General features: G+C 45.5%; 1 protein-coding gene across 1 annotated transcript in view; it reads right to left on the minus strand.

The window, feature by feature from the left end:
- FAM71D (family with sequence similarity 71 member D) overlaps positions 1-24,146 on the minus strand; it is a 43,632-nt gene extending 19,486 nt beyond the window's left edge. The window contains exons 1-2 of the mRNA XM_038765908.1: positions 24,092-24,146; positions 5,598-5,774 (exon numbers count right to left, since the gene is read on the minus strand). Of these exons, the coding sequence (XP_038621836.1) occupies positions 5,598-5,744 (147 nt within the window). The 5' untranslated portion in view covers positions 5,745-5,774; positions 24,092-24,146. The remainder of the gene's footprint in view (positions 1-5,597; positions 5,775-24,091) is intronic.
- Positions 24,147-27,701: the final 3,555 nt, after the last annotated feature.

The following is a 27,701-nucleotide window of genomic DNA, read 5'->3' on the forward strand; positions in this document are numbered from 1 at the left end:
AGGGTTAGTGAGGGCGGGGAGCGCCTTCACGAAGAAAAATCACTGCTCGGTAGCTGAGCAAATCAATCAACTGATCGATCAGAGGAATTTATGGAGCACTTATTGTGTGCAGAGCACTGCACTAATTGCTTGCGGGAGTAGAGAAGCAGCGTGGCTCAGTGGAAAGAGCCCGGGCTTTGGAGTCAGAGGTCATGGGTTCAAATCCCGACTCTGCCAATTGTCAGCTGTGTGACTTTGGGCAAGTCACTTCACTTCTCTGCGCCCTAAATGGGGATGAAGACTGCGAGCCGCCCGTGGGACGACCCGATCACCTTGTAACCTCCCCAGCGCTTAGAACAGTGCTCTGCACATAGTAAGCACTTAATAAATGCCATTATTATTATTATTACAATACAATAGAGTAGGCAATCACGATCCCAAGTGGGAGACAGACATTGAAATCAATTACAGATAGGGAAAATGGGAGAGTATAAGGATGTATCTATAGGTGCTGCGGGGCCGAATATCAAGTTTTTCGAAGGTACAGAACCAAGAGCAGAGGTAATGTAGAGTGGAGAGTGAGGAAAAAAATCGAGGGCTTAGAAATGACTTCATTTTTATTATAATACTAGCATGAATAAGGGGCATTGCTCAGCAGGCTAATAAATCACTAGAAACTCAGTGACTCTAATCCTGGCCTTACAACCAACTTCCTGGACCCTTGATGATGGCATTTGTTAAGCGCTTACTATGTGCAAAACACTGTTCTAAGCGTTGGGGTCAAGTTAACCCCAGAATCAATCAATCAATCATATTTATTGAGCGCTTACTGTGTGCAGAGCACTGTACTAAGCGCTTGGGAAGTACAAGTTGGCAGCATATAGAGAAGTGGTGAATTCAACCTCTGCAAAACAAAGCTAGCAGGAATACCGTAAATTAATCAATCAGTGATATTTACTGAGCTCATAGGGTGTTCAGAACACGGCACTTAAGCGCTTGAAAAAGTGCAAGGCAAGTTTGTACACAAACGCTGACAATAATAATAATAATAATAATGATGGTATTTGTTAAGTGCTTACTATGTGTTAGGCACTGTACCAAGCGCCGGGGTGAATATAAGCAAATTTTAGTTGGAACCAGTCCCTGTCCCATGTGGGGCTCACAGTCTCAATCTCCATTTTACAGATGGGGTAACTGAGGCGCAGAGAAGTGAAGTGACTTTCCCAAGGTCACACAGCGGACAAGTGGTGGAGCCGGGATTAGAACCCATGACCTTCTGAGGTGGCCTAATAATAATAATAACGATGGTATTTGTTAAGCGCTTACTATGTGCAAAGCACTGTTCTAAGAGCTGGGGAGGATACAGGGTGATCAGGTTGTCCCACGTGGGGCTCACAGTCTTAACCCCCATTTTACAGATGAGGTAACTGAGGCCCAGAGAAGTTAAGTGACTTGCCCAAGATCACACAGCAGACATGTGGCGGAGCCGGAATTCGAACCCATGACCTCTGACTCCAAAGCCCGTGCTCTTTCCACTGAGCCACGCTGATGGAAAGAGCATGGGCTTGGGAGGCCGAAGACCTGGGTTCTAAACTCACATTTGTCTGTTGTGTGAGACCTTGGGAAAGTCACTTCACTTCACTGGGTTTCAGGTCCCTCATGTTCTAAAATAAGGATTTAATGCTTGTGCTTCCTCCTATTTAAACTGTGAGCTCCATGTGGGACCCAATTACTTTGTATTTACCCCAATGCTCAGTAAAGCGCTTTCCTTAACCAATACCAGAGAGCTTAATCTGAATTATTATTGTTACTATGTGTCCCCTGCCCACAAGGAGCTTATAGTCTATGTTAAGCAATGGTAGTTTTAATAGCTAATGGCAAAAGTGCTTGGCGAATAGTGAGTACTTTGAGAATACAAGTAAAATAAAGTTTTTGCTAATAAAAAAATAGTGTGGTTTAGTGGAAATAACACAGGCCTGATTGTCAGGAGATCGAGTCCTATTTCCTGCTCTGTCACTGGTCCGCTGTGTGACCTTAGAGCAAGTCACTTCTGCAAACCTCAGTTTCTTCCTCTGTAAAATGGGCATAATGCCTGCCTCTCCCTACCTCAATCAGTCAACGGTATTTATTAAGCGCTTTACTATATGCAGAGAAAATGCACTTGGGAAAATGCAGTACAGCAGCATTAGTAGACATGTTTCCTGCCCATAACAAGCTTATAGTCTAGAGGAAGCAGCTGAGGAGAGGGTGGGAGGACAACTCCATCACGACCCTGGCAAGGGGGAGATTAACTCAACAGGAATGCTGTGCGGATAAAATGAGATGAGTGACTAGAAAGTACTTTGGGAAAATAAAAATGCTATGCAAATACAAGGTATTTTTATTTCTGTGGTGCCTTTCGATGCAGTTTACAGAAAATCTCCAATGATAATAATTATAGCATTTGCTAAGCACTTACTGTGTGCCAAATGCTAGAGTAGATTCACTAGAAGCAGATTGAATACAGTCCCTGTCCAATCAATCAATCAATCAATCGTATTTATTGAGTGCTTATTGTGTGCAGAGCACTGTACTAAGCGCTTGGGAAATACAAGTTGGCAACATATAGAAACAGTCCCTGCCCAACAGCGGGCTCACAGTCTAGAAGGGGGAGACAGAGAACAAAACCAAACATATTAACAAAATAAAATAAATAGAATAGATATGTACAAGTAAAATAAATAAATATAACATATGACAAATACCACAATTATTATTATTAAGCAGCATGGCCCAGTAGAAAGAGTATGGGCCTGGGGGGGGTCAGAGAACTTGAGTTCTAATCCTGCCTCTGCCATTTTCCTGCTGTGTGACCTCTGGCAAGTCACTTCACCTCTATTTTTTTTTTCTTATGGTATTAGTTATGTTGCTGGGAAAAGTCCAGGGAAAACGTGGAAGAGGCAGACCAGCAGTTAGTCTTAAGCCCCATATTACAGATGAGGGAACTGAGGCACAGAGCAGGTTGTCCCTGAGGGACAACCTGATCACCTTGTATCCTCCCCAGCTCTTAGAACAGTGCACTGCACATAGTAAGCACTTAATAAATGCCATTATTATTATTATTATTATTTTTAGACTGTGAGCCCACTGTTGGGTAGGGACTGTCTCTATATGTTGCCAACGTGTACTTCCCAAGCGCTTAGTATAGTGCTCTGCACACAGTAAGCGCTCAATAAATACGATTGATTGATTGATTACCTGGGCCACATAGTAAGCACTTAATAAATACCACAATTATTATTATTATTAAATATGAGGGAGAACCCATATTGAATCCTCCTGGTGCAGATAAGGAAACCAAGGCACAGAAAAATCAAGTGACTGGTCCAAGGTCACACAGGAGGCAGGTGGCAGAGCCAGGATTAGAACCCAGGTCCTCCAACTCCCAGTAATTGTCTGTAGGATTTGAGGGAGGGAGGGCGTTCCAGGCCAGAGGCAGGACGTGGGCCAGGGGATAATACAGTATAATATAGTACAAATACAATATAGTGTATTTCCTGATGTGTTTGGTTTTGTTCTCTGTCTCCCCCTTTTAGACTGTGAGCCCACTGTTGGGTAGGGACTGTCTCTATATGTTGCCAATTTGTACTTCCCAAGCGCTTAGTACAGTGCTCTGCACATAGTAAGCGCTCAATAAATACGATTGATGATGATGATGATGATGATGATGTTTTCAGATCCTCCCTTATTGTCATCATCATCATCAGTGGGATTTATTGAGCACTTACGGTGTGCAGAGTCCTGTACTAAGCATATCCTCTGGCGTGGAATGCCCTCCCTCCACACATCCGCCAAGCTCGCTCTCTTCCTCCCTTCAAAGCCCTACTGAGAGCTCACCTCCTCCAAGAGGCCTTCCCAGACTGAGCCCCATTTTTCCTCTCCTCCTCTCCATCCCCACTGCCCTACCTCCTTCCCCTCCCCACAACACCTGTATATATGTTTGTACAGGTTTATTACTCTATTTACTATTCATTTTGTTAATGATAATAGTAATAATAATAATGGCATTTGTTAAGCGCTTACTATGTGCAAAGCACTGTTCTAAGCGCTGGGGGGATACAAGGTGATCAGGTTGTCCCGCGTGGGGCTCACAGTCATCATCCCCATTTTACAGATGAGGTAACTGAGGCTCCGAGAAGTTAAGTGACTTGCCCAAGGTCACGCAGCAGACATGTGGCGGAGCCGGGATTCGAACCCACGACCTCTGACTCCAAAGCCCGTGCTCTTTCTACTGAGCCTCGCTGCTTCTCTGATGAGCATTTAGCTTCAATTCTATTTGTTCTGATGACTTGACACCCGTCCACATGTTTTGTTTTGTTATCTGTCTCCCCCTTCTAGACTGTGAGCCCGTTGTTGGTTAGGGACCGTCTCTATATGTCGCCAACTTGTACTTCCCAAGCGCTTAGTACAGTGCGCTGCACACAGTAAGTGCTCAATAAATATGACAATGAATGAATGAATACACCTTATATGCTTGATTTTGAGCTTCCCTGAAGACCGGGGATTGTGTCTAATTCCCAACTATGTATTCTCGCCCAGCGCTTCATCCTAGGAAGGATTTAATACACACTGTTTCTCCTACTACTGTTTAGTACAGTGCTCTGCACATAGTAAGTGCTTAATAATAATAATAATGGCATTTATTAAGTGCTTACTATGTGCAAAGCACTGTTCTAGGCGCTTAAGAAATACTATTACTACTAATACTACTGTTTAGTACAGTGTTTTGCACGTAACACTGACTGATAGTGAGTGTAACAAAAATGGGAAAAAAAGTCCAAGCACCATCCCTCATCCTCTCCCCCCAAGCCATCCCCAGTCAGCTCACTCCCATTCAACCCCTCGCCACCCACTGCACCATCCTTTCTTCTCTGCCGTCCCCCCAAAGCCGCCACCGCCTCCGCCAAGCGCGGCCCGTGGGAGCCCGGCTCCATCATGGTGAAGCTTCCCTTCATCTTTGACCTGTTCCTTCCCCAGTCACTGCCCCTCCTCGCCATCGCTGAAACCTGGCTCTCCCCAGGTGACACAGTCCCCCCGCCTCGCCCCCGCCGCTCTCTCTATCGGGGGCATCATCTTTGCCGTCTCCCCCGAGACTCACTGGAAAAGGGGGAGGAATCAGCTTTCTTCTTGCTTCCCCAATTCATTCATTCATTGTCGTATTTATTGAGCGCTTACTATGTGCAGAGTACTGCACATGGGAAGTACACCTCTTTCACACTATCCCCCATCATTCTCTTTCCCTTCCTTCGAAGCCTGTATCATCCACTACCACCCGATCCAGCGGGTGGGCAGCCCCCCATGCCCCAAAGACCTCAATGTCCACATAGACGTGGACAACCTGATTACCCTGTATCTCCCCCAGTGCTTAGAACACAGCTTGGCACATAGTAAGCACTCAACAAATACCATTATGATTATTATTTGTTTCTCAATTCTTGTTTGGGGGCAAATGTTTGAAATTGACCTCTAGCCTCCATCAACACCTTTAACCGCCCCCACCCTCAATGCCATTATTCACAATTCCTCCATCTTCCTAGCTATTTTGGCTGTCTCCATTCGGAACTAACACAATTGCTTACTTGAATGAAATTACTTTCCAACATGGGAGTGGATGTGAAGGGGGTGTACTCTCCTCCATTCAGGACACACTGAAGCTCTCCCATAACTGAGTTCCGCTCTCTGGAGTTCGTTATGGCTTTCCATAATGCAGGACCAGTTTTCTTCATGACGCCTGCGCATCAGATCCCTCACGTTCCCTGAAAGGAGTATGGGAAAATGGAGGTAGAAATGAGAGACTGGTTTGAAAGAAAGGATGCGAAATATTACACCAGGATTGATCGTCCTCCTGATCTGTGTCAACTGAGAGTTCAGTTTCTGTTAATAGCTTTGTCACCCCCACGTCCTCAAAAATCTCCAGTGGTTGCCTCTATATCAAGCAAAAACTCTTCACTGTTGGCTTCAAAGCTCTCCATCCCCTCGCCCCCTCCTACCTCACCTCCCTTCTCTCCTTCTCCATCCCAGCCCACACCCTCCGCTCCTCTGTGCTAACCTCCTCACTGGGCCTCGTTCTAACCTGTCCCTCCATCGACCCCTGGCCCACATCCTGTATATATATATTTGTACGTATTTATTACTCTATTGATTTATTTATTTTACTTGTACATATTCTATCTTATTTTGTTAATATATTTCGTTTTGTTGTCTGTCTCCCCCTTCTAGACTGTGAACCCGCAGTTGGGTAGGGACCGTCTCTCTATGTTGCCAACTTGGACTTCCCAAGTGTTTAGTACAGTGCTCTGCACACAGTAATCGCCCAATAAATACGAATGAATGAGTGAATAGGGACTGTCTCTATATGTGGCCAACTTGTACTTCCCAAGCACTTAGTACAGTGCTCTGCACACAGTAAGTGCTCAATAAATGCAAATGAATGAATGAATGAATGAATAGGGATCGTCTTTATATGTGGCCAACTTGTACTCCCCAAGTGCTTAGTACAGTGCTCTGCACATAGTAAGTGCTCAATGAATAAGAACGAATGAATAGGGACCGTCTTTATATGTGGCCAACTTGTACTCCCCAAGTGCTTAGTACAGTGCTCTGCACATAGTAAGTGCTCAATGAATAAGAACGAATGAATAGGGACCGTCTTTATATGTGGCCAACTTGTACTTCCCAAGAGCTTAGTACAGTGCTCTGCACATAGTAAACACTCAATAAATACAATTGAATGAATGAATGAATGAATAGGGACCGTCTCTATATGTTGCCAACTTGTACTTCCCAAGCGCTTAGTACAGTGCTCTGCACACAGTAAGTGCTCAATAAATACGATTGAATGAATGAATGAATAGGGACCGTCTCTATATGTGGCCAACTTGTACTTCCCAAGCGCTTAGTACAGTGCTCTGCACACAGTAAGCGCTCAATACATACGATTGAATGAATGAATGAATAGGGACCGTCTCTATATGTGGCCAACTTGTACTTCCCAAGCGCTTAGTACAGTGCTCTGCACACAGTAAGCGCTCAATAAATATGATTGAATGAATGAATGAATAGGGACCGTCTCTATATGTTGCCAACTTGTACTTCCCAAGTGTTTAGTACAGTGCTCTGCACATAGTAAACGCTCAATAAATACAATTGAATGAATGAATGAATCCTATCTCTGGCCTGGAACGCCCTCCCTCCTCAAATCTGCCAAGCGAACACATCATCATCATCATCAATCGTATTTATTGAGCACTTACTGTGTGCAGAGCACTGTACTAAGCGCTTGGGAATCGAAGGCTCACCTCCTCCAAGATGCCTTCCCAGACTAAGCCCCCCTTTTCCTCAGCTCCCTCTCCCCTCCCCGTCACCCCGACTCGTTGGCCATGAGGTTGCCAGGGACGAAGGGACCTCGCTGGAAACTCTATACCTGGTTGGAAACCCTGGAAAACAGCCTGTGCTTACAGTAGCGTTTCAGGCAGAGGTGATGGAGGTGCAGTCTCTACCAGCGCTTAGAACAGTGCTTTGCACATAGTAAGCGCTTAATAAATGCCATCATTATACTGCATCTCTCTCCTGCCGCCAGCTAGGCGACCTTAGGCAAGCCACAACTTCCCCGTGCCTCAGTCTGCTCATCTGTAAATAGGGGATTCAATATCTGTTCTTGTCTTCCGCTGTCGAGTCGTTTCCAACCCATAGTGACACCATGGGCACATCTCTCCCAGAACGCCCCACTCTCCACCTGCGATCATTCCGGTAGTGGATCCAGAGAGTTTTCTTGGTAAAAATATGGAAGTGGTTTCCCATCACCTCCTTCCGCACAGCAAACCTGAGTCTCCACCCTCAACTCTCTCCCATTATGCTGCCGTCCAGAACAGGGGAGTTTTGATTTGTAGCAGATTGCCTTCCACTCGCTAGGCTAGGAATGGAATGGGTAGGCCTCTGCTTCGCTCTCCCTCTCACAGTTGAGACTGGTAATAATAATAATAATAATGGTATTTGTTAAACGCTTACTATGTGCCAAGCACTGTTCTAAGCGCTGGGGGGATACAAGGTGATCAGATTGCCCCCGATGGGCCCTCACAGTCTTCATCCCCATTTTACAGATGAGGGAACTGAGGCCCAGAGAAGTTAAGTGGCTTGCCCAAGATCACACAGCTGACAATAATAATAATAATGATGGCATTTATTAATCACTTACTATGAGCAAAGCACTGTTCTAAGCACTAGGGAGGTTACAGGATGATCAGGTTGTCCCACAGGGGGTTCACAGTCTTCATTCCCAAGTGGCAGAGCCGGGATTTGAACCCATGGCTTCTGACTCCCGAGCCCGGGCTTTATCCACAGAGCCACGCTGCTTCACTTAGAAGAGAGAGAGAGAGAGGGTAGAGAACTGAAAACTCTCCAGGTGCGACCCTAAGAGGGGATATCTGTTCCACCTCTACTTTCCACTTAAACAGTGAGCTTCCCAAGCGCTTAGCATGTACTTCCCAAGTGCTTAGTACAGTGCTCTGCACACAGTAAGCACTCAATAAATACGATTGATGATGATGACGATGAGCCAGGGATGGTGTCTGATCCGATTATTTTGCATCTACCCTGGTGCTTAGCACAGTGCTTGGCAACATGGTAAGTGCTTAAGAAATACCACAATCCCTATTTTTTATTATATTATTGTTATTATTTCACTGTCTGCATCTTCCCTCTCCATGACTCTTTTCTCTCTTGCCTCTTCTGTCTCTATCTCACCTCTCAGGACCTTCACTAGCTAACCCACCACTTTCCTTCTCTCCCGTCTTTTTCTCCGCTGTCCCTGTCCCTCTAGAAGTCCTGCCCACTTCAATGTTAAATCAACATTTTCATAGCCTTTTCCAATTTAATAACCAGGTAGAAAGTTGCTGATTAGTTTACACAGATCAAATGAGCCATTTGCAGCTTTTTCAAAGTGTGCTCAACCCCGCCTGCGACCCATCCTGTATCTGAGTTAAACCTGCCCACTTAAATTGGATCAATGTTAAATCAACATTTTCATAGCCTTTTCCAATTTAATAACCAGGTAGAAAGTTGCTGATTAGTTTACAAAGATCGAATGAGCCATTTGCAGCTTTTTCAAAGTGTGCTCAACCCCACCTGTGACCCATCCTGTGTCTGAGTTAAACCTGCTAGCCAGGCAGGGACCAGGCTACTCTCTGTCCAGGCCAGCGTCTTCAAAACATCCTACATTCAGAGACGGGTCTCTTCACAGGGGAGAGATAAGTGATCAATAGAACAGTCACCAATAGAGGAGGGACACAGAAGAACAAATGAATCAATAAATTCATCAATCACACTATTTAATAAGTGCTTTCTTTGTGCTCAGCTCTTGGGAGAGTACAATAGAGCAGGTAGACCTGATCCTTCCCCTCAATGGGGAGACAGACATTAAAATAAATTACAGGTAAGGGGAGCAACCAAGCGTAAGGATATATTTGGCATGGTATGTGAGTGCTTAGTATGTGCAGAATACTGTACTAAGTGTTTGGGAGAATACAATGTAACAGAACTAGCACACCTGTTGCTTGCCACGCTCACTTACCCCCCTCTCAGCACACCTGTCCCCACTTGTCTGCAATTCTAACAGAATTCCCTTTCAATCTTGTAGGTCCCGTGTCTGTTGAGTGGTGGTTGGGGGTTCCAGACCACACAACGACAGGTAAGGGAAGGATTTGAGTACAAAAATATATACTTATTAAATGGGGGGGTTATTGCTTCAGGGCTTAGTGGGTGAGAATATGTGCATGGGGGAGCTGGAAGGGAAAATAAAGTGTGTGCTTTTGTGTTTGGGGGGTTGGGAGGAGGGTGGAGACTGTGAGCCCACTGTTGGGTAGCGACTGTCTCTATATGTTGCCAACTTGTACTTCCCAAGCGCTTAGTACAGTGCTCTGCACACAGTAAGTGCTCAATAAATACAATTGATTGATTGGAGAGATGAGAGCTTTAGTCAGGGAAGGCTTGTTGGAGAAGAAACAATTTCAGTAGGGCTTGTAAAGATTTGGGAGACTGCTATGTCCACTGTGTGGGTAGGGGTGGGAGCCTTCCCAATCTGAGCCCCCTTTTTCGTCTCCTCCTCTCCATCGCCTCCGCCTTACATCCTTCCCCTCCCCCCAGCACTTGTATATATTTGTGCAGATTTATTACTCTATTTTACTTGTACATATCTATTTTACTTGTACATATTTACTGTTCTAATTATTTTGTTAATGATGTGCCTATAGCCTTGATTTTGTTTGTTCTGACGATTTTGACACCTGTCTACACGTTTGGTTTTGTTGTCTGTCTCCCCCTTCTAGACTGTGAGCCTGTTGTTGGGTAGGGACCGTCTCTATATGTTGCCAACTTGTACTTCCCAAGTGCTTAGTACAGTGTTCTGCACACAGTAAGCGCTCAATAAATATAGAATGAATGGTACTACTAATAATAATGATGGCATTTATCAAGTGCTTACTAGGTGCAAAGCACTGTTATAAGCACTGGGGAAGTTACAAGGTGATCAGGTTGTCCCACGGGGGGCTCACGGTCTTAATCCCCATTTTACAGATGAGGTAATGTGGCCCCTTTTAGACTGTGAGCCCACTGTTGGGTAGGGACTGTCTCTATATGTTGCCAAATTGTACTTCCCAAGCGCTTAATCAATCAATCAATCAATCAATTGTATTTATTGAGCACTTACTGTGTGCAGAGTACTGTACTAAGCGCTTGGGAGGTACAAGTCGGCAACACATAGAGACAGTCCCTACCCAACAGCGGGCTCACAGTCTAGACGGGGGAGACAGAGAACAAAACCAAACATACTAATAAAATAAATAGAATAGATATTTACAAGATAAATAAATAGAGTAATAAATATGTACAAACATATATACATATATACAGGTGTATACATATGTCCCCATTTTACAGATGAGGTAATGTGGCCTTGTGAATACAGCATGGGCCTGGGAATCAGAGGGAGTTGGCTTCTGATTTTTAACTTGCCCAAGGCCACACAGTAGACAAATGGCGGAGCCGGGATTCGCACACACGACCTTCTGACTCCCAGCTTTTAACTACTCCAGCACTTGGTATGGTATGTGAGTGTGCAGAGCACTGTACTAAGTGTCTGGGAGAATAAAGTGTAACAGAACTAACACACCTGTTGCTTGCCACCCTTACTTACCCCCCTCTCAGCACACCTGTGAATGGTGTGCCTGGCACATAGCACTTAAGGAGTGCCATAAAAAAACAAGAACATGTGTATATTATAAATGATGTAGGCCCGAGGGTAAATTGGCTATCAGATGCCTAAAGGGTACAAATCCAAGTGCATAGGCAATGCAAAAGAGAGAGCTTGTGGGGAAAATGAGGGGTTACTTGAGGGAGGCCTCTTGGAGGAGATGTGTTATTAGGATGGCTTGGATGGAGGGGGAGAGTAGTGGCTTGTTAGATATGAGAAGCAGTGTGGCTCAGTGGAAAAGAGCCCAGGCTTTGGAATCAGAGGTCATGGGTTCAAATCCCGCCTCCCCCAATTGTCAGCTCTGTGACTTTGGGCAAGTCACTTCACTTCTCTGGGCCTCAGTGACCTCATCTGTAAAATGGGGATTAATAATAATAATGATGGCATTTGTTAAGCACTTACTATGTGCAGAGTTCTCATAGTCCCGAATTTCAGGGAAGCTTTAATGCTGAGGGCCATCCACCTTGTCCGGTAGCATTGCCTCCCTTGTCAGTCGGTTTGAGCGACGGAAAGGCTAACTTTCCCGACAGTCCGCATTCCCTTCCGGGAGAAGCTCTGCGTTCGACTCATTCACCTTCAGGTTTGGAAACACTTCGCCATTGGGAGATTTGAGGCAGGGAATCAAAGCCAAAGCATTCTTCTTCTCCCTGGGAAGTTCTCCCCCTCCTCCCCCTCCCAATCCCTCCTTCCCTTCCCCACAGCACCGGTATATATGTATATATGTTTGTATGTATTTATTACTCTATTTTACTTGTACATATCTATTCTATTTATTTTATTAATACATTTGGTTTTGTTCTCTGTCTCCCCCTTCTAGACTGTGAGCCCACTGTTGGGTAGGGACCGTCTCTCTATGTTGCCAACTTGTACTTCCCAAGCGCTTAGTACAGTGCTCTGCACACAGTAAGCACTCAATAAATACGATTGATTGATTCTGAAAGGGACAGAGCAATTCACTAAAGCCAGAATCTATCCACCATTGGTTCTAACCACTCCTCTTTCAGTCTTGGGGAAAAACAGCATTTTCTGACTCCCAGCCTTCAGCATTCCTCATTAGAAACCTCTGCCTGTTTTCACCCAGCAAAGTCTACCCTCATTTTTCTCCTATTTTAGGGACTACGGTTGGAAGATATTTCCTCAGCAGCCTATTCTCTGCCTAATAATAATAATAATAATAATGATAGTTAATTCTGGTATTTAATAAGTGCTTACTGTGTGCCGGGCACTATACTAGGCGCTGAGGTGGAAACAGGTTGGGTACAGTCCTTGTCCCACATGGGGCTCACAGTCTCAATCTCCATTTTACAGATGAGGAAACTGAGGCCCAGAGAAAGTAGGTAACTTGCCCAAGGCCACCCAGCAGACAGATGGAGGAGCCAGGATTAGAATCCATGACCTTCTGATTTTCAGGCCCGTGCTCTATCCACAATGCCCCGCATGCTTTTTACCTGCTCCATTTCTTGTTGTTCTTCCTGCTCCCCCCGTTGTGTGACCTTGGGTAAGTCACTTACCCTCTCTGGGCTTCAGTTTCCTCATCTGTAAAATGGGGATAAGATATCTGTTCCCCCTCCCCCTTAGACTGTGAGCCCCAGGTGGGACAGAAATGGTGTACAGTGCTTGACAAGTAGTAAGCCCTTAACAAATACCACAATTATTATTATTATTATCATTTGTAAATCATTTTTGTTTGCCTCTCCCATTAATTATTATTATTATTATTTGTAAATCATTTTTGTTTGCCTCTCCCATTCCTTCAATCAATCAGTGGGATTTATTAAGTCCCTACTGTGTGCAGAGCTTGGGAAAGTACTGTAGGGAAGGGAAAGGGAAGCAGCTTGGCGTAGTGGAGTCATAAGGTCATGGGTTCTAATCCTGACTCCGCCACTTGTCTGCTGTGTGGCCTTGGGCAAGTCACTTTACTTCTCTGTGCCTCAGTTACCTCATCTGTAAAATGGGGATTAAGACCGGGAGCCCTGTGCGGGACAGGGACCGTGTCCAACCCAATTTGCTCGTATCTACCCGAGGACTTAATAAAGTGCCTGGCACATAGTAAGTGCTTAACAGATACCATAATAATTCTTACTTTTATTATTCTCCGTGCCTCAGTTACCTCATCTGTAAAATGGGGATTAAGGCTGTGAGCCCCATGTAGGACAGGGATTGTATCCAATTCATTCATTCATATTTATTGAGCGCTTACTGTGTGCAGAGCACTGTAGTAAGCGCTTGGGAAGTACAAATCAGCAACATATAGAGACGGTCCCTACCCAACAACGGGCTCACAGTCTAGAAAGGGGGAGACAGACAACGAAACAAAACAAGTAAACAGGTGAAACTGTACTAAGTGCTTGGAAAAGTACAATACACCAACAAACAGTGGTGTTCCTTGCCCACAACATGTATTCGCATCCGGAGATGGAGATTCATTCATTCTCGGGCTTTGGAGTTAGAGGTCATGGGTTCAAATCCCGGCTCTGCCAATTGCCAGCTGTGTGACTTTGGGCAAGTCACTTCACTTCTCTGTGCCTCAGTTACCTCATCTGTAAAATGGGGATTAAGACTGTGAGCCCCCCGTGGGACAACCTGATCACCTTGTAACCTCCCCAGCGCTTGGAACAGTGCTTTGCACATAGTAAGCGCTTAATAAATGCCATTATTATTATTATTATTCATTCAATCGTATTTATTGAGTGCTTACTGTGTGTAGAGCACTGTACTAAGCGCTAGGGAGGTACAAGGGGGCAACATATAGAGATGGGAGAAGCAGCTAGTCCTGGCTCTGCCATTTGTCTGCCGCGTGACCTTGGGCAAGTCACTGAATTTCTTTAAGCCTCAGTTCCCTCGTTTGCAAAATGGGCATTTCAATGTTCATTTTCCCTCCTATTTAGACTATCATTCATTCAATCGTATTTATTGAGCACTTACTGTGTGCAGAGCACTGTACTAAGCGCTCGGGAGGTACAAGGGGGCAACATATAGAGATGGGAGAAGCAGCTAGTCCTGGCTCTGCCATTTGTCTGCCGCGTGACCTTGGGCAAGTCACTGAACTTCTTTAAGCCTCAGTTCCCTCATTTGCAAAATGGGGATTTCAATGCCCATTTTCCCTCCTATTTAGACTATGAGCCCCATATGGGACCTGATTATCTTGTATCATCATCATCATCAATCTGTACATCATCAATTTGTACATATCTTATTTGTCCATATCTATTCTATTTATTTAACTTTGCTAGTATGTTTGGTTTTGTTCTCTGTCTCCCCCTTTTAGACTGTGAGCCCCCTGTTGGGTAGGGACTGTCTCTATATGTTGCCAATTTGTACTTCCCAAGCGCTTAGTACAGTGCTCTGCACATAGTAAGCGCTCAATAAATACGATTGATGATGATGATGATGATCAATTGTATTTATTGAGCGCTTACTGTGTGCAGAGCACTGTACTAAGCGCTTGGGAAGTCCAAGTTGGCAACATACAACCCCAGTGCCTAGCATAGTGCTTGGCACATAGTAAGCGCTTAACAAATACCACAATTATGGGAGCGACAAGTCACTAAATCTGACTTGAGGAAAAAGGGAAACAGGAGAAACAGGGAAATAAATAAAAAAATTATTTTGTTAATATGTTTGGTTTTGTTCTCTGCCTCCCCCTTCTAGACTGTGAGCCCACTGTTGGGTAGGGACTGTCTCTATATGTTGCCAACTTGGACTTCCCAAGAGCTTAGTACAGTGCTCTGCACACAGTAAGCGCTCAATAAATACGATTAATGATTGATTGATTGAGAGATAAGCAAAGATGGGAGAAACTGAAGAAGCCTGGAGAGGATTTTTAAAAGGCAGCACTGTGGGCAGGGAACGTGGCTACCCACTCTGTTACAGTGCTTTCACCCAAGTGTTTAGTACAGTGCTCTGCATATAGTAAACGCTCAATCACTACACTTGATTGATTAGTAGTTAGCACTATATGATCACTGGGAGCCCATGTAATGTTTGTTATATTTCAGGTTCATTTTTACTGACCTGAGAGTACTTTTCAACCATCTTTCAAAGTGGATTTGATAGTTCTTTATTTGCGGACATGGAAATCAGATGGAAATCAACCCATCTTACCTCCTTCCCTTCCCCACAGCACCTGTATATATGTATATATGTTTGTACATATTTATTACTCTATTTATTTTACTTGTACATATCTATTTTATTTATTTAATTTTGTTAGTATGTTTGGTTTTGTTCTCTGTCTCCCCCTTTTAGACTGTGAGCCCACTGTTGGGTAGGGACTGCCTCTATACGTTGCCAACTTGTACTGCCCAAGTGCTTAGTACAGTGCTCTGCACACAGTAAGCGCTCAATAAATACGATTGGTTGATTGATTGAGTGCTATTTGCAGAGCACTGAACTGAGCACTTGGGAGAGCACAATATAACAGAGTTGGCAGACCTAGTCTATGACCACAAGAATGATACAGCGTGGTTCAGTGGAAAGAGCGTGGACTTTGGAGTCAGAGGTCATGGGTTCAAATCCCGGCTCCACCGATTGTCAACTGTGTGACTTTGGGCAAGTCACTTCACTTCTCTGTGCCTCGATTTGCTTGTATCCACCCCAGTGCTTAGTACAGTGCCTGGCACTTAGCATTCATTCATTCAACCGTATTTATTGAGCGCTTGCAGTGTGCAGAGCACTGTACTAAGCGCTTGGGGAGTACAAATCGGCAACATATAGAGACGGTCCCTACCCAACAACGGGCTCACAGCCTAGAAGGGGGAGACAGACAACAAAACAAAGCACTTAACAAATACCACAATTATTATTATTGTTGTTATCATCAATCGTATTTATTGAGCGCTTACTGTGTGCAGAGCACTGTACTAAGCGCTTGGGAAGTACAAGTTGGCAACATATTATAATACAACAGAGTTGGTAGACACAATTCCGGCCCACAAGGAGCCCACAGGCCAGAGTCCAGATTTTTAGCCTCGGCCGGGTTCTAACTCAACCACCTGAACCCACTTCCTCAACATCCATCAGCGTGGCCCAGTGGAAAGAGCCCGGGCTTTGGAGTCAGAGGTCATGGGTTCAAATCCCAGCTCTGCCAGCAGTCAGCTGCATGACTTTGCGCACGGCACTTCACTTCTCTGTGCCTCGGTTCCCTCATCTGTAAAATGGGGATCAAAACCATGAGTCAGAAGTCACGGGTGCAAATCCCAGCTCTGCTAACTGTCAGCTGCGTGACTTTGCGCAAGCCACTTCACTTCTCTGTGCCTCGGTTCCCTCATCTGTAAAATGGGGATCAAAACCATGAGTCAGAGGTCACGGGTGCAAATCCCAGCTCTGCCAACTGTCAGCTGCGTGACTTTGCGCACGCCACTTCACTTCTCTGTGCCTCGGTTCCCTCATCTGTAAAATGGGGATCAAAACCATGAGTCAGAGGTCACGGGTTCAAATCCCAGCTCTGCCAACTGTCAGCTGCGTGACTTTGCACACGTCACTTCTCTGTGCCTCAGTTCCCTCATCTGTAAAATGGGGATTAAAACCGTGAGCCCCCCGGGGACAACCTCATCACCTTGTAACCTTCCCAGCTTTTAGAACAGTGCTTTGCACATACTAAGCGCTTAACAAATACCATCATTATTATTATTGTATGAAATCCAGTAACCGCTTGACAATAAAACGGCAGGATTTGACTTGGTGGCAGTAGAAATGATCTCTACAGTCTTTATTTCTCACTCGGGTCACGTTATCCTTCAAGGGAATGTGGCGGCACCCCATTTTTGAGACGGCTTATGTGTGCAGCTTCCCTCTTTTGACCTTAAAGCTCTGAAAAATGGATTATTGTTGAAGTCGCAATACTCAACCACCTTGCCCCCTCTTACCTGGCCTCATTACTCCCCTAGAATAACCCAGCGCACCCATTTTGCTCCTCTAATTCCAACCTTCTCACTCGTTCTCATCTATCTTGCATCCCGGCTCTGCCAACTGCCAGCTGTGTGACTTTGGGCAAGTCACTTCACTTCTCTGGGCCTCAGTTAGTCCCCATTTTACAAATGAGGAAACTGAGGCACAGAGCGGATAAGGGACTTGCCCAAAGCTGACGAGCGGCAGGGGCAGGATTAGAACCCACGACCTCGGACTCGCCCACACTAGAGCTCCCCCACCCTCCTCCGCCTCAGGGCTTTCTGCTGGGCAAATGGAGTTGGGTTGCAGTACCCGCAGTGGCTGGAAAATGGGGGGAATTCTCACCCCTGTCATCTGTCATCACTACTAGAGAAGCAGCGTGGCTCAGTGGGAAGAGCCCGGGCTTTGGAGTCAGAGGTCATGGGTTCAAATCCCGGCTCCGCCAACTGTCAGCTGGGTGACTTGGGGCGAGTAACTTCACTTCTCTGGGCCTCAGTTACCTCATCTGGAAAATGGGGATGAAGACTGTGAGCCCCCCTCCCCCCCCGTGGGACAACCTGATCACCTTGTAACCCCCTTTGCACATAGTAAGCGCTTAATAAATGCCATCATTACTATTATTATTATTATCTGTAAAATGGGATTAAGACTGTGAGCCCCATGTGGGGCAACCTGATCACCTTGTAACCTCCCCAGTGCTTAGAACAGTGCTTTGCACATAGTAAGCGCTTAATGAATGCCGTTATTATTATTATTGTTATTATGATCATCTATCTCACCACCAAACTCCGGCCCACATCCTGCATCTTGCCTAGAATGCCCTCCCTCCTCAAATAATAATAATAATAATCAATCAATTGTATTTATTGAGCGCTTACTGTGTGCAGAGCACTGTACTAAGCGCTTGGGAAGTACAAGTTGGCAACATATAGAGACAGTCATCATCATCAATCGTATTTATTGAGCGCTTACTATGTGCAGAGCACTGTACTAAGCGCTTGGGAAGTACAAATTGGCAACATATAGAGACAGTCATCATCAATCGTATTTATTGAGCGCTTACTATGTGCAGAGCACTGTACTAAGCGCTTGGGAAGTACAAATTGGCAACATATAGAGACAGTCCCTACCCAACAGTGGGCTCTCAGTCTAGAAGACTGTGAATAATAATAAGAATGCATTTGTTAAGCACTTACTACGTGCAAAGCACTGTTCTAAGCACTGGGGAGGATCCAAGGTGATCAGGTTGGCCCACGTGGGGCTCCCAGTCTTCACCCCCATTTTACAGATGAGGGAACTTCTCTGTGCCTCAGTTAAGACTTTTAGCCTGTGAGCCCAATGTTGGGTAGGGACTGTCTCTATATGTTGCCAATTTGTACTTCCCAAGCGCTTAGTACAGTGCTCTGCACACAGTAAGCGCTCAATAAATACGATTGATTGATTGATTAAGTGACTTGCCCAAAGTCACACAGCTGACAAGTGGCAGAGCAGGGATTTGAACCCAGGACCTCTGACTCCAAAGCCCGGGCTCTTTCCACTGAGCCACACTGCTTCTCTGACAGACAGTTACTCTCTCCCAGTTTAAAACCTTATCAAAGGCCCATCTCCTCCGAGAGGCCTTCCCTGATTAAGCCCTCCTTTCTCCTTCTCCCACTCCCTCCTGCATCACCCTTTATTCACCCCCCACTTCCAGTCCCAAAGCACTTACGTGCACGTCTGTAATTTCCTTATTTCTATTAATGTCTATCTCTCCCTCTAGACTGTAAGCGCACCGCGAGCAGGAAATGTGTCTGTTTATTGCTATATTGTACTCTCCCAAGTGCTTAGTACAGTGCTCTGCACACAGTAAGCGCTCAAAAAATACATTTGCCTGACTAGTCAGCTGTGTGACTTTGGGCAAGTCACTTCATCTCTCTGGGCCTCATTTACCCCATCTGGAAAATGGGGATGAAGACTGTGAGCCCCCCGTCCGTCAACCTGATCACCTTGTAACCTCCCCAGCGCTTAGAACAGTGCTTTGCACATATTAAGCGCTTAACAAATGCCATCATTATTATTAGTAGTAGTCTCCTAGACTGTGAGCCCGTTGTTGGGTAGGGGCCATCTCTGTATGTTGCCAACTTGTACTTCCTGAGCGCTTAGTACAGTGCTCTGCATACAGTAAGCGCTCAATAAATACGACTGAATGAATGAATGAATAGTAGTAGCATTTATTGAGCTCCCACTTGCTGCAGTGCCACGCACACGGTAAGTGCTCAATAAATACGACTGAATGAATGAATGACTAGTAGTAGCATTTATTGAGCTCCCACTTGCAGTGCCACGCACGCAGTAAGCGCTCAATAAATACGATTGAATGAATGAATAGTAGTAGCATTTATTGAGCTCCCACTTGCTGCAGTGCCACGCACACAGTAAGCTCAATAAATATGACTGAATGAATGAATGAATAGTAGTAGCATTTATTGAGCTCCCACTTGCTGCAGTGCCACGCACATAGTAAGTGCTCAATAAATACGATTGAATGAATGAATGACTAGTAGTAGCATTTATTGAGCTCCCACTTGCTGCAGTGACAAGCACACAGTAAGCGCTCAATAAATATGATTGAATGAATAGTAGTAGCATTTATTGAGCTCCCACTTGCTGCAGTGCCACGCACACAGTAAGCGCTCAATAAATACGATTGAATGAATGAATGAATAGTAGTAGCATTTATTGAGCTCCCACTTGCTGCAGTGCCACGCACACAGTAAGCGCTCAATAAATACGACTGACTGACTGAATGAATAGTAGTAGCATTTATTGAGCTCCCACTTGCTGCAGTGCCACGCATACAGTAAGCACTCAATAAATACGATTGAATGAATGAATAGTAGTAGCATTTACTGAGCTCCCACTTGCTGCAGTGCCACGCACATAGTAAGCGCTCAATAAATACGATTGAATGAATGAATGACTAGTAGTAGCATTTATTGAGCTCCCACTTGCTGCAGTGACAAGCACACAGTAAGCGCTCAATAAATATGATTGAATGAATGAATAGTAGTAGCATTTATTGAGCTCCCACTTGCTGCAGTGCCACGCACACAGTAAGTGCTCAATAAATACGATTGAATGAATGAATGAATAGTAGTAGCATTTATTGAGCTCCCACTTGCTGCAGTGCCACGCACACAGTAAGCGCTCAATAAATACGACTGACTGACTGAATGAATAGTAGTAGCATTTATTGAGCTCCCACTTGCTGCAGTGCCACGCATACAGTAAGCACTCAATAAATACGATTGAATGAATGAATAGTAGTAGCATTTACTGAGCTCCCACTTGCTGCAGTGCCACGCACACAGTAAGCGCTCAATAAATACGATTGAATGAATGAATGAATAGTAGTAGCATTTATTGAGCTCCCACTTGCTGCAGTGCCACACACACAGTAAGCGCTCAATAAATACGATTGAATGAATGAATAGTAGTAGCATTTACTGAGCTCCCACTTGCTGCAGTGCCACGCACACAGTAAGCGCTCAATAAATACGACTGAATGAATGAATGACTAGTAGTGGCATTTATTGAGCTCCCACTTGCTGCAGTGCCACGCACACAGTAAGTGCTCAATAAGTATGACTGAATGAATGAATGAATAGTAGTAGCCTTTATTGAGCTCCCACTTGCTGCAGTGCCACGCACACAGTAAGTGCTCAATAAATATGACTGAATGAATGACTAGTAGTAGCCTTTATTGAGCTCCCACCTGCTGCAGTGCCACACACACAGTAAGTGCTCAATAAATACGATTGAATGAATGAATGACTAGTAGTAACCTTTATTGAGCTCCCACTTGCTGCAGTGCCACGCACACAGTAAGTGCTCAATAAATACGATTGAATGAATGAATGACTAGTAGTAGCATTTATTGAGCTCCCACTTGCTGCAGTGGCACGCACACAGTAAGCGCTCAATAAATACGACTGAATGAATGAATGACTAGTAGTGGCATTTATTGAGCTCCCACTTGCTGCAGTGCCACGCACACAGTAAGTGCTCAATAAATACGATTGAATGAATGAATGACTAGTAGTAGCATTTATTGAGCTCCCACTTGCTGCAGTGCCACGCACACAGTAAGTGCTCAATAAATACGATTGAATGAATGAATGACCAGTAGTAGCCTTTATTGAGCTCCCACTTGCTGCAGTGCCATGCACACAGTAAGTGCTCAATAAATGCGATTGAATGAATGAATAGTAGTAGCATTTATTGAGCTCCCACTTGCTGCAGTGCCACGCACACAGTAAGTGCTCAATAAATACGATTGAATGAATGAATGACTAGTAGTAGCCTTTATTGAGCTCCCACTTGCTGCAGTGCCACGCACACAGTAAGTGCTCAATAAATACGATTGAATGAATGAATAGTAGTAGCATTTATTGAGCTCCCACTTGCTGCAGTGCCACGCACACAGTAAGTGCTCAATAAATACGACTGAATGAATGAATAGTAGTAGCATTTATTGAGCTCCCACTTGCTGCAGTGCCACACACACAGTAAGCGCTCAATAAATACGATTGAATGAATGAATGACTAGTAGTAGCATTTATTGAGCTCCCACTTGCTGCAGTGGCACGCACACAGTAAGTGCTCAATAAATATGACTGAATGAATGAATAGTAGTAGCATTTATTGAGCTCCCACTTGCTGCAGTGCCACTGTACTAGGTACTAAGGAAGTACAAAATAAAGACTGTCAGCTCCTTCAGGGCCTGAAGCATAGATGCCCCTCATGTTGTGCCAGCCAAAACACTCAGTAACGACAACAATAATAATGATAATAGTACGTATAAGTGCTTAATATATGCCGAACACTGTTCTAAGCACTGTTCCAAGCACTGGGGTTGATATCAGTTAAGGTGCTCACAGTCTTAATCCCCATTTTACAGATGAGGTAACTGAGACCCAGAGATATTAGGTGATTTGCCCATGGTCTCAAAGCAGACACGTGGCAGAACCGGGATTAGAACCCAGGGCCTCCTGATGCCCGGGCCCATGCTCTATCCACTAAGCTACACTGTTTCTCAAACTCTGTACTCACTAGACCTGATGGATAAATTGATAAGAGAAGCAGCCTGGCTCAGTGGCAAGAGCCCGGGCTTTGGAGTCAGAGATCACGGGTTCAAATCCCGGCTCCGCCAGTTGTCAGCTGGGTGACTTTGGGCAAGTCACTTCTCTGGGCCTCAGTTCCCTCATCTGCAAAATGGGGATTAAGACTGTGAGCCCCCCCGTGGGACAACCTGATCACCTTGTAATTTCCCCAGCACTTAGAACAGTGCTTTGCACATAGTATGCACTTAATAAATGCCATTATTATTATTTTAATACTGTGAGCCCCCCGTGGGACAACCTGACCACCTTGTAATTTCCCCAGCACTTAGAACAGTGCTTTGCACATAGTAAGCACTTAATAAATGCCATTATTATTATTTTAATGCTGTGAGCCCCCCGTGGGACAACCTGATCCCCTTGTAACCTCCCGAGCGCTTAGAACAGGGCCTTGCACATAATAAGTACTTAATAAATGCCATCGTCAGTATCAGTAAGAGAAGCAGCGTGGCTCAGTGGAAAGAGACCGGGCTTTGGAGTCAGAGGTTATGGGTTCAAATCCCGACTCCGCCAACTGTCAGCTGCGTGACTTTGGGCAAGGCACTTCACTTCTCTGGGCCTCAGTTACCTCAATTGTAAAATGGGGATTAAAACCGTGAGCCCCCCATGGGACAACCTGATCACCTTGTAATTTCCCCAGTGCTTAGAACAGTGCTTTGCACATAGTAAGCGCTTAATAAATGCCACTATTATTATTTTAATACTGTGAGCCCCCCGTGGGACAACCTGATCACCTTGTAACCTCCCCAGCGCTTAGAACGGGGCCTTGCACATAGTAAGCGCTTAATAAATGCCATCATCAGTAAGAGAAGCAGCGTGGCTCAGTGGAAAGAGCCCGGGCTTTGGAGTCAGAGATCATGGGTTCAAATCCCGACTCCGCCAACTGTGTGACTTTGGGCAAGGCCCTTCACTTCTCTGGGCCTCAGTTACCTCAATTGTAAAATGGGGATTAAAACCGTGAGCCCCCCGTGGGACCACCTGATCACCTTGTAACCTCCCCCAGCGCTTAGAAAAGTGCTTTGCACATAGTAAGCGCTTAACGAATACCATTATTATTATTATTATTATAAATACCATCAATTGACACCAGACTCAAGGAGCGATATGGACAGATTGGAATTTCCCATCCTCCTCTTTCCCACCTCCCTCTTGTGCTGCTGCTAAAATTCATTCATTCATTCAGTCGTATTTATTGAGCGCTTACTGTGTGCAGAGCACTGTACTAAGCGCTTGGGAAGTACAAGTCGTTAACATATAGAGACGGTCCCCTACCCAACAGCGGGCTCACAGTCTAGAAGGGGGAGAGTGAAAAAATGAGAGCGGCCAAAAAGGGTCCCAGATGTCGAGAGCCGGTCTTGACTGGCTGATCCCTACAAGACTCATGAGCAATCGTATTGATTGAGCGCTTACTGTGTGCAGAGCACTGTACTAAGCGCTTGGGAAGTACAAGTTGGCAACATATAGAGACGGTCCCTACCCAACAGTGGGCTCACAGTCTAAAAGCAGCCGACCGCATTCATAACTGCTCTAATAGTGAGCCCGCTGCATTGGTTGCACGACCCTCAGCGCAGAAATTTCATAAGGCTCGGGAAACATAGGTGCTTTGCACATAGTAAGCGCTTAATAAATGCCATTATTATTATTTTAATGCTGTGAGCCCCCCGTGGGACAATCCGATCCCCTTGTAACCTCCCCAGCGCTTAGAACGGGGCCTTGCACATAGTAAGCGCTTTATTCTGTGGCCTATCACTATATTCCGATATACGCACGGATCACTTACGCACGTAGATCGCAGCGGATGCCGGGCCTTTGCCGACTGGAAAGATCAGTGAGTTTCCATGGGGTTAGGAAGGAGGAGGGAGGAGGAGGGTCAGCCTGCCGTCACACTTGGCCTTATGTCACAATGCACTGACCCTTGGGGCTGGGGGGTGGGGTTCAGAGGTGCTAAATAATAATAATAATGGCATCTGTACAGCGCTTACTGTGTGCAGAGCACTGGACTAAGCGTTGGGAAGTACCAGTTGGCAACAGAGAGAGACGGACCCAACAAGGGGCTTCCATCATCTCGGCCACCAACTCTGCCATCTTCACCATCGTGACTGACTCCTCCGTCATCACCCTCATCGCCGTCATCTCAACCATCAACAATCCCTCCATCAACGGTATTTACTGAGCACTTACTGTGTGCAGAGCACCTCCGTCCATCCTCATGACACCATCACCGTTAAACAAGCCTTCCTCTGGGAAGACCCCTAAATTACATAATAATAATAATAATGGCATTTATTAAGCGCTTACTATGTGCAAAGCAATGTTCTAAGCGCTGGGGAGGTTACAAGGTGATCAGGTTGTCCCACAGGGGGCTCACAGTTTTCATCCCCATTTTCCAGATGAGGTCACTGAGGCCCAGAGAAGTGAAGTGCCTTGCCCAAAGTCACACAGCTGACAATGGGCAGAGCTGGGATTTGAACCCATGACCTCTGACTCCAAAACCCGGGCTCTCCCCCTTTTAGACTGTGAGCCCACTGTTGGGTAGGGACTGTCTCTCTATGTTGCCAACTTGTACTTCCCAAGCACTTAGTACAGTGCTCTGCACACAGTAAACGCTCAATAAATATGATTGATTGATTTCCACTGAGCCACGCTGCTTCCCTTCCCCACAGCACCTGTATATATGTTTGTACATATTTATTATTCTATTTATTTTACTTGTACGTATTTATTATTCTATTTATTTTACTTGTACATATCTATTCTATTTATTTTGTTAGTCTGTTTGGTTTTGTTCTCTGTCTCCCCCTTCTAGACTGTGAGCCCACTGTTGGGTAGGGACCGTCTCTAGATGTTGCCAACTTGTACTTCCCAAGCGCTTAGTACAGTGCTCCGCACACAGTAAGCACTCAATAAATACGATTGATTGATTGATCTGTTAACACTCCTGATCTAAGCGCTGGGGTGGATACAAGGTGATCGGGTTGTCCCACGTGGGGCTCACAGTCTTAGTCCCCATTTTACAAATGAGGTAACTGAGGCACAGAGAAAAGTGACTTGCCCAAAGTCACAAAGCTGACAAGCGGCAGGGTCAGGATTAGAACCCATGACCCCTGACTTGTAAACCCGCTAAGCCATGCTACTTCTCTGTGCCAGAGCTCCTCCACCTCAGGGCTTTCTGCTTGGCGAATGGAGTTGGGATGCGGTACCAGCAGTGGCTGGAAAATGGGGAATTCTCCCCGTCATCCGTCATCGCTACTGTGCCCAACAGAGTGAAGGGTGAGAGCAGTAAGACAGGGGAGCCTCATGGAAGGAGCCAGGAGACTCTGGTTCGAATCCTACCTCTGCCACTCTGGCCTGCTGTGGGGCCTTAAGTTCTCTGCTCCTCAATTTTCCCATTTATATAATGGGGATAAGATACGCATTCTCCCTCCCTCTTAGACTGTGAGTTCCATGTTGGGCTGGAACCGACATGATTGTATCGGTCAATGGTATTTATACAATATAATAATTACGATATTTTTAAAAATGGCATTTATAAAGCGCTTACTATGTGCAAAGCACTGTTCTAAGCGCTGGGGAGGTTACAAGCTGATCAGGTTGTCCCACGGGGGGCTCACAGTTCTAATCCCCATTTTACAGATGAGGGAACTGAGGCCCAGAGAAGTGAAGTGACTTGCCCAAAGTCACACAGCTGACGGTTGGAGGAGCCGGGATTGGAACCCACGATCTCGGACTCCAAAGCCCGGGCTCTTTTCCACTGAGCCATGCTGCTTCTCATATTAAGTGCTATGTGCCAAGCACTGTTCTAAGCGCTAGGGGAGATCCATGTTAATCAGGGTGTCCCGCGTGGGGCTCACAGTCTTAATCCCCATTTTACAGATGAGGGAACTGAGGTAATGAGAGGTGTAATGACTTGCCCAGGGTCACACAGCAGACACACGGCCGGGATTAGAACCCACTCAGCAGCACTTAGCACAGTGTTTGGCACGGAGTAGAAGCTTAATAAAAATCAATCAATGGTATTGCGCACTTATTATGTGCAGAGCACTGTACAAAGCACTTGGGTGAGTATACTACAACGGAATTAGCAGATACGTTCCCGGCCCATGACAAATTTCCAGTCTAGCGTCTTCTAGACTGTGAGCCCACTGTTGGGTAGGGACCGTCTCTATATGTTGCCAACTTGTACTTCCCAAGCGCTTAGTACAGTGCTCTGCACACAGTAAGCGCTCAATAAATATGATTGATGGATTAGAGAGGGAGACAGACGTTAATACGATTAAGTAATTCATAACAGGGTAGGTATTGTCTCTATCTGCTGCTGAATTGTACTTTCCAAGGGCTTAGTTCAGTGCTCTGCACACAGTAAGCACTCTATTTTATTTTATTTATTTTATTTTGTTAATATGCTTTGTTTTGTTGTCTGTCTCCCCCTTCTAGACTGTGAGCCCACTGTTGGGTGGGGACCGTTTCTATAGGTTGCCAACTTGGACTTCCCTAAGCGCTTAGTACAGTGCTCTGCACACAGTAAGCGCTCAATAAATACGATTGAATGAATAAATGCGATTGAATGAATGAATGAACATACAAAGATAAGTACATTGAGTGCTGAGGGGTTGGGGGAGGGGAGAATATAAATTATCCAAAGGTCACGGATCCAAGTTCATAGATGATGTGGAAGGGAGAGGGAGCCGGAGAAAAGAGGGCTTAATCAGGAAAGGCCTCTTGGAGGAGATGTGACCCTAATAATAACAATAATGATGGTATTAAGCGCTTACTGTGTGCAAAGCACTGTTCTAAGCACTGGGATAGATACAAGGTAATCAGGTTGTCCCACATGGGGCTCACAGTCTTAATCCCCATTTTACAGATGAGGTAACTGAGACCCAGAGAAGTGAAATGACTTGCCCAAAGTCACACAGCTGACAAGTGGCGGAGCCGGGATTAGAACCCATGACCTCCGACTCTTTCCAGCGAGCCACGCAGCTTCAATGCTTCGAAGGTGAAGAGAGTGGTCGTCTAGCATATATGGAGTGGGAGGGAGTCCCAAGATAGTCCCCCTTTTAGACTGTGAGCCCACTGTTGGGTAGGGACTGTATATGTTGCCAACTTGTACTTCCCAAGCGCTTAGTACAGTGCTCTGCACACAGTAAGCGCTCAATTAATATGATTGATTGATTGATTGATAGAGGGAGGACGTGCTTGAAGGTCGGGGGTGAGAAAGACGAGATCGGGGCCCAGTGAGTAAGCTGGAGCTAGGGGAGAAGAGTGTGTGAGTTGGGCTGTAGGAGGAGGTCAGTGAAGTGAGGTAGGATGGGGCGAGCCAATCGAGTGCTTTAAAGGTGGTGAAAAGGAGCATGGCTCAGTGGAAAGAGCCCGGGCTTTGGAGTCTGAGG

This window comes from Tachyglossus aculeatus, chromosome 23 (genome assembly GCF_015852505.1).
Source record: "Tachyglossus aculeatus isolate mTacAcu1 chromosome 23, mTacAcu1.pri, whole genome shotgun sequence".
Lineage (NCBI taxonomy): Eukaryota > Metazoa > Chordata > Mammalia > Monotremata > Tachyglossidae > Tachyglossus > Tachyglossus aculeatus.